General features: G+C 37.4%; 1 protein-coding gene across 6 annotated transcripts in view; it reads right to left on the minus strand.

Moving 5' to 3' along the window:
- LOC5578805 (ankyrin repeat domain-containing protein 12) overlaps nucleotides 1-12,247 on the minus strand; it is a 543,013-nt gene that overhangs the window by 27,095 nt on the left and 503,671 nt on the right. For 5 of the 6 annotated variants that reach the window (XM_021837858.1, XM_021837856.1, XM_021837855.1 and 2 more), the window contains one exon: nucleotides 10,228-10,233. The exons of the other annotated variant lie outside the window; for it this stretch is intronic. In XM_021837858.1, the coding sequence (XP_021693550.1) occupies nucleotides 10,228-10,233 (6 nt within the window). The remainder of the gene's footprint in view (nucleotides 1-10,227; nucleotides 10,234-12,247) is intronic. 6 annotated transcript variants of the gene reach the window in all.

Consider the following 12,247-nt stretch of genomic DNA (forward strand, 5'->3'; position numbering starts at 1 on the left):
AGTGAGAATCGAACTCACGGCTCCCTGATCTCTAGTTAGGGCGCGTTACCCCTACGCCATGAGAGGACTCATGGACGCAGAAGTTAACCTGAATTCGATTTCAGCTCAATAATCACGTGGTCCTTTTTCGCAAAGTGCACCTCTTTCGGAAGAATTAGATGCCCATCCATACACAACGCTTTCTATTTATATACAATGCCTAGCCCGAGAGCGCATTATTTTTTAGGTAGTGAAATGCCACACATCAGAGCTTTTCGGTAGTTGTTAAACTTCCACTCGGCTGGTTAGCCGTAAACCACGATTCATAATTAAAAACAAGTATTTATCTAGCAATGGACTCATGTTCCGTAACCGGTCATTTGAGAACGTCGCGACCCATTGGAAGCCTACACAATAGAAATCTCAGCCACCACGTCGATGGAGAGTGAGCCCGCCTGGAAGCCAATAGGAATCCTTCATTTCATAAATACTTGCAGCAATTCCTTAATCAATTTAACTCTTCATTCCTGGAAGTATCTCAAACGTTTCTCTAGATTTTCCAAAGATCTTCTACAATATATTCACAAAGAAACTTATAAGAACATTAATTGAGTTTTTTTTTTCAAGGAATGTCTCCAAAGATTTTTCTAAGAATTCTCCCATTTATTTCTATTTATGATATTTTTCTAGAGTCTGTTTTATGGATTCTCCAGATGCTCATCCAATTTTACATCGCTTTGTCATTCTCTCAAATTGTCGCCTAATAATTCCTGTTAGTATTTTTTTGGAAACTCTTTAGGATCCCTTCAAATGTTTTTTTTTCAGAAAATTATTAAAAACTTTAACAAAAAATCCCGAGATTTTATTTTCAACTAGTTTACCCAGTAGTTCATTTAATTATTCATATTTTTTTTACAAGTCTCTACAATATCTCCAAATAATTGTCTAGGAATTCCCTTAAGAAGAGCTTTCAATCACAACCCTATTTACTAAACCAGTTCTGATAGAGCCTCATTCCATTACCTAATGGATTTCTTTAAATAATTCCACCAGAGACTCCTCCGGTTATTCCTCATATAAAATTTCCAGTGATGTTTCCCAGTATTTTTTTCAGGGATTTTTCCAGACTTATGTTTACAGAGATTTCTCAAGCAAAATCTCTACAGTTATTTTTCCATAAATTTGTCCAAGGATACTCCAGGTATTTTCTCCAGGGATTTCTCCAAAGATGACCAGAGATGGCTCCAAGGATACCTTCACCAATCCGGTTAATCCTTCTGAGATTGCTACAGCAATTTCTTCAGGAATTTTCCCAGAGATAAAGGATTACTCCAGAAAATTCTTTTTATAACTCCTACAAAAGTCGTTCTAGCTTTTTTTTCCAGGAATCCCTCCAGAGATTTTCCCAGGTATTTCTCAAAACAATCTGGCAAAATTACTGCAGGGATTTTTCCAGAGATTTAATCAGAGATCCCTCCAGAAATTTACCCAGAAACACTTTAAAGGATCTTTCGAGCAATTTCGGTAGAGATTTTGCTAAAGCTATCTTTTGGAGAATTTCTGGTGAAAACTCTACAGGGATCCCTTCACAAATTCGTGAATTGCTTGTAGAATCCAAGAAAAATATCTTGGTTCAAGAGGACTACCTGGGGAATCCCCTAAAAGTTTCTTCGAAGGAATTTCTGAACAAATATCTGGAGTGGTCCTAAAAAAAGTTGTCCTTGTGTAACCCCTGAAGAAACCTTTGGAGTCATCTCTGCAACAATCTCTGTAGATATATTTCTGGGAGAGTTTCGGGAATAATTTCTGAAGGAGTCTCTAAACCAATGTAATGAGGAATCGCTTGAAAAATGCATTAAAGAATCTCTGGAGGAATCCCTGGAAATCCTCTTAAAAAGCTCATGGAGGAATTTTTGGAAAATTTCCTGGGATAATCTTATTAAAAATATTACCGAAGGATTTTACGGAAGAATAACTTGAGACTTTCTCGCTGGAACTCTTTAAGAAACTCGTTGCCAAATCTTTAAAGGAATCCTTATAGAGATTTTCCTAAGGGAATCTCTGGAATAATACTTGGAGAAATTACTGGAAGAATCCCTGGAAGAACACCAGGCATAATTTCTGCAGAATTGCTGAAGGTATTCCTGTAGTCCTAGCTAATACGGTCTAAAAGAATCTGGTTGCGAACAAAATTTCTTCTCGAAGGAAACTCTGGCAAAATCGTTGTATGGATCACTGTAAAGATTATCTTGAATAAATTTTTGGTAAAATCACTGGGGGAATCTTAAAAAGATCCTGGAAATTCATTATCAATCTGACCAAGACGAATGCATAACACTGAACCCTGCGGCACACCGCTCTCAAATTGGTGTTGAGAGGACAAATAAACTCCTAAGGACGTCTGAAACGTTTGCTCCGAGAGGAAACTTTTCAAAATATTGCTCATTCGACCACGTATTCGCCATGACTTTAAGTTACGCCATATTCCGTGTGACCAGGTCGTGTCATACGCCTTCGACAGATCCAAGGGGGCTATGAGGCAGTGCTCGTCGATATTGGAAAAGAGGGTACCTTTTCTCGAAAGCTCACAGAAGTTCGGCTAAAAAAAAATTACCAGTTGTTTAACGAGAGTTGTTTCGGCAATATACCGGCCAAGCGCATTCGACTGGCGAGACCCCCATGCGAGAAGGTGTACGTTGAAGTCCCTAAGAAGAAGAACTGGGCCTTCTAAACGCTTAAACAGTTCACCCAACGCGGTCTGGCATTGAGCTGCACTCGGCGGGATATACACCGAAACTACGGTCACCTGGGTAGGTGCGCAGATGCTTACAGCGACGAGGTATCTGTACACGTTCGAAGGCCGAAGGGTATCCCAACCCGAATAGCAAGGCCTTCCCTGCTGTCGAAACCATTGCACTGGATCCGCCAATGCCAAGAATAGCTGGAACTGGGGAAGAGCGTTGTGAAATGTTTTATTTTTTTGTGATTCATCTACAAACGCATCCACATTTTTACTGCTTAGTGTTTCTCAACAAATCTATTACGAAGCTCTTCCAAAAAGTTTCTGGAGCAGTTTTCAATTATGTCAGTTCAATCCATAAATTCCATTTGGTATTATTCCAGCGATTCCCACAACAACTCATTCTGAATATCTTTAAAGGATTTATATGTCAATACTTCCAGGTTTTAAAAAAGTGATCCTCTGGACTGAACTTTGGATGATTGATCAGAAGAATCCACCATTAATACCATCATAGATTTTAGCAAAGATTCTCCCAGGAAATAAGCCAAGAAATTTTCCATACCTTTCAACATAAGGTACTCCAGGATTTCCCAATGAACGTGACTAGGGACTTTTCAGAAGTTACTCCATAGCTTCGTACAGGAATTATTTATGCAGTTTCTATAGAGTAAATCCTTCAGTGACAGCTGCAAATACTTCTCTAAGAGATTTCGCTGGAGCCTATAGAAGGTTTTCAGACGGAGATGAAACAGAAACTCGTCTGGAGATTCATCCATATGCTCTTGCAAATATCCATTCACAAATCAATCAAGATTTTGCTCATATGTTTTTCTATTTTTCAATAACACAGCGTAACAAAAATGACACTCTAAAGGATCATTATGAGGTTCTATAAGATTTTGGATTGCTGAATCTTATGCCGTTCTCAAAAATGTATGTTCCAGCACAGGTCGCCAATACTGTATATCACTCTGGTTTCATTGATGTTCACATCAAATTTTAAGCTTGATTTATCAACATTTTTAGTGATCTAATCGACCAAGTTTGTAGTACAGGACTTTCATTTAAGATATAATTAGATTTAAATTGCACGATTGAACATGGATTTAATCGACATTTTCAACATGCTTGCTGACTCCATACAAAATCCATCGCTTCTCTTACATGGTAAAATACAATACTTTCCTAAACCATTAATAAACTAACTTTTGAGCATAGAAAATGTTCAAAACTTTAATTAAAAGTATGGTTTAACACATGAAGTTTGAAGCTGTGGCAAATGGAGCAAACAATTTGCCATACAAGCTGGTAAAATTGCACTGAAATTGACAATATCTGGGTTTTTAACAGCCAATTGTCGTAACCTTCCGCCAATCCTCCAAATCACACTACCCACATTTTTAAATTATTTGCTGCTCAAATCACCACTCTTCGAAAAGCACATCCGATCGTGCTAACAATATCCAACAGAATGATCTGTTCGTTACTATCACACCGGCTCCGAACCTTTACACAGACGTTTCCGATCAACTCGCTGTCGGCCTTCGTCTTTTTCCGATTCATGTGGCTTGTGGGTCTACGTTCTCCCACATATTCTCGACGTTCGTTCTCTATCGAAGTGTGTGTGTGTGTTGTTGTTGTTGTTGTTTGAGAGAGGGACTTTAACCCGAAGGTCATTCGTCCCTATGTGTGTGTGTGTACCTTCTATCATTCCATTCTATACTGGTCTTCGATGTGAAACATTTCACTCGCTGTATGTATCGAACACGCGCTCGAAGGGCCCATCAATACAATACATACACACTGCACCGTTGTCAACTAGCGAAATCGCACCTTCGGGCAAACGCACGTGGCTTTTCGTTTACCCCGAACAAAATAAGAACCCTTACAGTACAGTGTTGTTCAAACATATTTTAATTTTATTCAACATGCTTAAACTTCGCTATTCTTGTTTCGCTATTATTGTATCGCGAATACCACTAAACCATTATCTACTTCACCAATGTCTCAATAACTAGACGTGATATCATATTGTTAAAAGTAGCAATAGAGTAAGCAACCCCAAATTAAGAAAATAGTGGTATTTTGGTTCTAGAAACAAAAACGCGTTCTGTAGTATAATGCTTACAGCGCTTTCTCAAAAGAATCCTCCAAAACTTCCTGAAGGTTCCAGGAATTCCTACAAAGATCATTGCAGAAATACTCTTAAAGATCGCAGAAACACTCTTAAAGATTTAAAGATGTAAGAGATTTTTCAATGATGACGTCAGAATTTCTTCTAGGATTTTCTCCAGGTTTTTTTTTTAAGTGGGAGATTCCTAGATGGATTTCTGTAATTAACCTCAAACAAATCCTTTTATGATGTACAATAAGGAATTTTTGGAAATTTTCTACGAAAACTACTGTGAAAATTTCTGGAGCAATCCTTTAAAAAAAAATCGGTGTGAATTCATCGAGGAATTTCTTAGATTTCCCCATGGATTTAAATACAGACTACAGAAAGTATTTACAAATGTAGTCTAAATCCTTGAAGGCGAAATATACGCCGAAATGTCGGAAAGTTTAAGCCAAGGTTGAATCAAAAGCCATTTGAACTGCTTGAAGACTAGTAGAGCCGATACAAATCTATAAAGAAATAAGCCATCACAATCGATAGCAATTAAAAAGTCAAAGCAATTATCTATGCATTTTTTTCGAAAGCAAATACTTCTGCAACAGCTACAAATACTTCTCCAAGGAGCTCATGTAAGGTTCTTAGACGGAAATGCCGTAGAAACTCGTCTGGGATTCAGACATATGCTCTTCCGAAAGTTCGTCCAGAAATCAATCAAGATTTTGTTCATTTTTTTTTTAATAATGCTTCCAGCCTTTTCTTGAAGGGATCCTTCACAATTTCCTTATAGGTCCAGGTTTCCTTTAGAGATCATTGCACAAACATTCTCAAGAGTTCATGCAACAGTTTTTTCAATGATAACTTCATGGTTTCTGCTACGAATTACTCATTTTTCTTTCTCATAGGAGAAAATATTTTTGGACGGATATTAGAAGGAAACCCCGAGTAAACCCTTTCATGTTGAATAATAAGCAAATTTTGGAAATTTACTAAAGACAATTATGTGAACATTCCTTGAGCAATCCCTTGAAGAATATTTATGAATAAGAATATGATTTATTTTTCTATCTTTATTAACGAGATTTTTAGCCCTAGGCTAGTTCATCTCGGGACCAACGGCTTCACTTCCCTTCCGAAGGAAGTCGTCATTATAACTTTTATGTCATAAGTGACTTTCTTGGGGATGGGATTCGATCCCAGGTCTTCGGCGTGAGAGGCGTGCGTTCTAACCACTACTCCAGGTCCGTCCCCTGAATATGAATTCTCTGGAGAGAAATTCTTGGAAAAGCTTATAAATATAGAAGATTTTATGGAAAAGTTCTGGTAGTTGCTTCAGAGAAATTCTTAAAAAATCGTTGGTTATGTGTTTGGAGAAATTATTGACAGACTGCTGTAAAGCATCTTCAAATGAGTTCCAACAGGAAATCTTAGAAGACTTTTTATGAATGGCCAGAGTAGTTCCCTTTAGTAATAATTGGAGGTTTCCTTAGGAAAAACAGTTATGTGAATTGCGGTATGAATTCCTAAAATGTTGAAGTTATTGCTTTGGAAGATTCTGTTAGGTAATCATACGAGAAATAGGGTAGGTGTACCAGTTATGGCCATAGCGGTTCCCTATTTCGCCATACGTGTACATTTGAATAATTCTACAATTTCAAAAGGTTTTATGTATCTCAGCAGTTAGATATACGATATAATTTGATGTCCAAACATACAAAAAGATTAAAAATGTGAATGTTATCGAAATTGTACATATGGTCAAATAGGGAACCACTATGGCCATAACTGGTACACTTTGTCTACTGGGAAAAACTTATGGAAGAATCAGAGAGGAATTTAATACCTGCAAGAAGATCTTTTACAATCTTAACATGCACAAAAGATTTATCGTTGGTGATATAGACTGAAAATCTACTAGAAATCTTGAAAAAATGCTTGGAGGAATGCATCGTTGTGATAAAAATAAGTTTCTGAAGGGATGAGCGAGAGTAGTTTGTAGTGAACCTGTGTCTGTGATTCTACGGAAGATTTCTGCTGTTTTTCCGACTCTATTAAAACTGTCTGTGTAACTGGCCTCATCTTCTTATATTGCGGATGCCTGGTTTTAAAAATAGTCGCCAAACTACTAGTGCTCCCCTCCAAAACAGTTTTTGTGACCGTATTTTCGACACTTTGATACGGTTGTTTGTGAAGTTGATACAACGCCTTAAACATTCAAGAACTCAATACGCTATTGTTTCACATCTGTTGCTGTTTGAGTGGTACCCAACACAATGGTAAAAGGCAAAAGCAACTAACTTGATGAATTCCAGGGGTTCATCCGTAGTAATCCATTTAAATGTTAATGACATAATTTTTGGGAAATTATAGATACACGACATCAAAGAGATGCTCTGCAATTTCTCAGCGCATCTAGAAATTGAATAGAAGTAATAAACCATAGAAGAAGAATGTCGCTGGCGTCGCAGTAGGAACATCTTTTGCTGGTGGAGATAGGCGGGGCTATAAATGTCAAGGCGAAAATGTATGCAGTTTGACACTTATGTACCCAACATGTTTCTGAGCGAGAACAAAGGGAACACCAGCGACATTATTCTTCTATGGTTTATTATTTCTATTAGAAATTGTCATGAGATATCTAATAGTACAAGACTGAGATTAACAAAATTCGAAGGTCGGACCTAAAAGAGATTATTGAGATTATTGAAAATGATTCGTGTTTCTAGAGAAGATCATAAGTGTCATGATGTTGATGACAGTTTTGAAGTGAGTCAAGGCTAAATAAAGACCAAAACTGAGTCCAAAAAGTCATAAACAAGCGAAATCAAATGAAAACAGAAATCGTTTCCTTTGGATTCCGAACCAAGAACAAAGCAAGCAACGAAAAATACCGTGGTGAATCAAAATCCGGACGGTACCAATATCCGGACACTCTGATAATTTCTATCTATTAAAAGTAAAATATGAATGTTTAATTGTTTGAATTTACATATAACTTACACTCTTAACACTGCTGATCATTTCACTTTTATATTTAATCTAGTTACCATTGCCAAATAATTAATAAAAACGAAAACAAAAATGTTCCCCCGGTTAGACGTCATTCCCTTGCGAGTTTAAGTTCAATTTCACCAAATGGCGACGAATGCATCACAACATTTAGTGAACGAAAACGGGCTCAAATTATATTGTTTGATCAGTTTTTCCAACATGAAAGTGAAAGCGAAGACTATTCGAGGATTTGGTTACTTCGCGGCCTTAAAATATGGAGCAAATAAGCATTTAAAGTGGTGAATAAATACTGTCCGGAATTACAGGCAAATAGCTTCAAATCCGGACACCGTTTTATCATGTATGTTAATTGTTCAAGCACTTTATTTAATAATGACAATCAATATTATATAACATAACATAACATAACATAACATTATTACGAAGAGCATTATTAGTGACCAGAATGCCATTTGAATACCTGAAAACGATCGATTTGAATCGCACTGATGATCCACACTGTTCGAATCCACCACAGTGCCAAATCGGATATCTTTAGCATCAGGTGAGGTAAGCAAAGCTTAAATATATGTATGTTTCATTCAATAATGTGCTCCATTATTCTCGTTCATGACTAAGGTTCATACGGATTAGGTATTTAATCGATTAAAGCTATTCTTTTTTAATTATTGTACGAATTTTTCGTGGAACGTGCAGCTGTCCGGATTTTGATTCGAAAGTGTCCGGATTTAAATACAAGGTTTGCTTCTGGTGTCCGGATTTGAGGACAAGACATATATCATTATATCAGCGATTTTCATGTTATAATTGTTAATTTTAACGTAAAATTTACCACTAGTACCCAGATCTAAAATGAAACTGTCTGTAAGACAACTAAACTTAAACTCAACTCGAAGAGGACTTATTCAAAACTGTGTTTGAACATTGGCCCTTGCTTAAGCGTCCGGATATTGATTCATCACGGTATCACATCTGTATCGGTTCATGATCATCAATGTTTCGCAAGTTTGATAGAAAAAAAACAGCAGTGAATGAGAGCCCCAAAGAGAGCACTATGAAAAAAACTCATTTCTCTCGCTTGTTTAACATTGGGAGTATGTGTCTCATTTTACAGGCGTGATGAACAACCCCAAAACATCCCATAGCAAAACTTTCCTCAAGGTTTGGAGCTTGTTTAGATGGATTCTATCATGTTCTGATCACTATCAAATCAGAGTTTTATCTGAAGACGATGAACAGACTCTCATGATGTGTTTCCGATCATGATTGTTACTGAGAACTTCTCTCAATCTTCTCAAATTTGAATTCCTGTTCATAAGTGAGTCAATAGACCAGTTATTAGAGAACAATGGGATATTGAACTCTTAAAACCAAAGTAAAAATACTGCTTTGAGCTGTCTTTATCATTTTACTTTTTATCCTAGGAAAAATAAGTAATCATCGTCTCAGTTTCATCACATCGCTGAATATTACCCATTCCCAGCGGGTTAGAAGTTTCGAAGACTAATTATCCGTATTGATCATGAAAGGAGTAGATGGAAGTTGAGAAAGTGTGTAATGCGATATAAGATTGAGGTTGGTAATAAGTAGAAAAGGAGTCGACAATGATGTGCAAGTGAGTTGAGAGAGAATCAAATGTGACTTGAGATTGAATCGATTATGTTTTGAGAGTATTTTGAGAAAAAAAACGAGTTAATTGTATGCATATATGTCGAAAGAATAAACAGTAAATTGTTAACCCTCTATTGGTATACTGCTTTCTATAGAATTGATGTGATCAGCAAGGTAAATTTTTTGTAGTGAATTTAACTTGTTCTCGACTTATTCTAGAAACTCTCATTAATCTAATGAAGTTTATTCTGAACTGATCATCATCTCATTCTGGTTAGATTTAAGGTTCAAGTATGATTAGGTATCGAGTCACGACTAATGTGTTTGGGAATTTATACTGGAACAAGGGTAATGATTTAAACAGTATACGACATTGAATCGTGAGTGAATTATATTGACCATATTTGAAAGTTTATTTTGCTCCCGGATTCATGCATTTTGATACTTGATAATAATTGTTCTCTTAGCTGTTGAACAATACCGAACTTATGCTAATATCATGCAAAAACCACTAGAAAAACAATGTGCAAAAAATCATCCGTTGCTTTCCAAGTCATGCAGAAAAGATGAATCACCCAACAAGTGCAACTTCTACAACTAACAAATGTAACCAAACGTGAAAATATATAAAAACAAAGTCTGCGGGCTAGCTACTTTACAACACAACAACTAACAAGACACACAAACTATACTATCTACCACCATGTGACAGGCGAATGAAAAATGCTTTTCGTCATAAAATATATGGTGGCTCATCTGTCATGCATACCTCTTGCTGATGACGCGACCGTGAGCAACGTTACAACGAAAACACCAAACACAGACGACGAACGTGACACGACACGCGCGCATTGATAATGATGATGATGATGATGATGATGGTGATGACGATGGTTTTGCGGACGACGATGATCATTTTATATGAGGGTGATTGATAGTTGCAAGACAGCAACCACGCACAGGCACAGAGAGATAGAGAGATGTCACGCAAGATGGCGGAACGCAAAAGATCGGATGACGCGTTGAGGTTAGGTTGAGATGTGTTACGGTAGTTAGCAGTAGGCCATGATTGATAAAGAAGGAGGGATAGAAAGAGAAAGGTAATGCTTTTAACAGTGAAAAAGATTAAACCAACCCGGTGCTAGGCAGCCATGTTTTCGTGGTCAGCATCAAACTCAAGAGCAACAACGTACATTGGCCTAATCATATTAGGGAATTTTTCCTCCAATACTAAAATGTGTTTTAGCTAATCACATCAACCCAAATTGACTTGCTGTACTGCAATCCAATAGTTTGCAACCGTTTGTTTGTTCGAATAACTGTTGTTATGCGAGAAATGAAATTTTTCGGAGAAAAAGATTTCGCCATCATCGATTGTTATTCCGCAAACGGTTATTTGTTTACAAACATTGAGCTGTCAGTGGGAACCACTTCCCAATGGGAACCAGAGATGTTTGCTCGTTATTTTTCAATGGGGTTGTATAGGCGGTGTCAGGAGGTTGGATTAAACATATTAAAAAAAGGATGATTAAAAAGTTGATGGTGAATGAAATTTGATTTTTCTTATACGTGACAGTTCACATTGCCAAGATCAATTTCGAAAGGATTAGTTTCCAGTTCTCATTTTACTACTCATCAATGTGAACAAACTCCTTCAGAAGCTCCAATTATACGCCAACTAAGTCAATCATCCGAAAAACAGTCAAGAATCCTCTCACGTCAAGTTAATAAAACCACATTGTTGCAAAAAAGCTCAAGTAGTGGCGCTGCACGTGACCCCCCGACCGAACCGAACCAAGCGTTGTGCAACATTTTAATTAATCTTGCGCGACACAAATGTCACGTCGGGCATCCGTCATTAAAAGCTGTCGTCGTCGTCGTCGTCGTCGCCATGGGCACCACCACCATATTGGTTGCTTTGGTGTGACGACGGGGTACATCGTTTCTCCAAGAGAGGGCACAGCCTTTCTTGGGTGTTGCATTAGTCGTTTCAGTACCAAGATAAATTTCGCACAATAAAACCATCGCACCCGTTGCTGACATCCTTGCTGGCTAAATCATGGGCGTCGCTGGGAATGTGGATACAGAGGGATGATCAAGTAATTGAAACATTCCTGAATTGAGTGGTTCAGGAGTATCTATTTTTAAGCATATTCATAATCTACGTTAAATTGAACCAGAAGCCATGTTTTCAAAAGTTTTTGTTTCCTTAACCTTTTCTAAGTAGCTAAAATATGCGCTTAAAATTTGTATGACAAAACTTTTGAATCAACCCTCGACAAATTTTACTTCAGGACTGTTGAAGAGCTAGTCCGCTAAGACCACGCAGATCCTAGCGAGTTTAGCCCGTCCACATCCGATTGCAAATCATAAAGACATACAATACAGTAGATGTCTCCTTCAACTGGGCAGCTAACTGACTGATGCCTCAACCAGCAGCTGCAACTCTCTTTATTCAAACCAGGTATCTATTTTTACAATTCAACATCCTTTTACCTACGACGACGCATGCTTCTCAACCGACGATTCTTCTACCTGAGGTGCGACACTACCTTGATTCCAACAAGGACGACCCAGCCAGCAGGGATGCCAGGTTGGAAGACATGTCTTCCAATGGAAGACATTTGAGTAGTGTGGAAGACATATGGAAGACGAAAGATTTTTGGAAGACTTTTCAGAATTTGTGAAGACATTTGGAAGACAATTTTAAATTATTGGCATTCTTACAATTCCTAGATAAAAAAAAACATGTGAGTTGAAAAATACAGAAACGCCTCTATAAGATGCAC

This window comes from Aedes aegypti, chromosome 1, assembly GCF_002204515.2.
Source record: "Aedes aegypti strain LVP_AGWG chromosome 1, AaegL5.0 Primary Assembly, whole genome shotgun sequence".
NCBI lineage: Eukaryota > Metazoa > Arthropoda > Insecta > Diptera > Culicidae > Aedes > Aedes aegypti.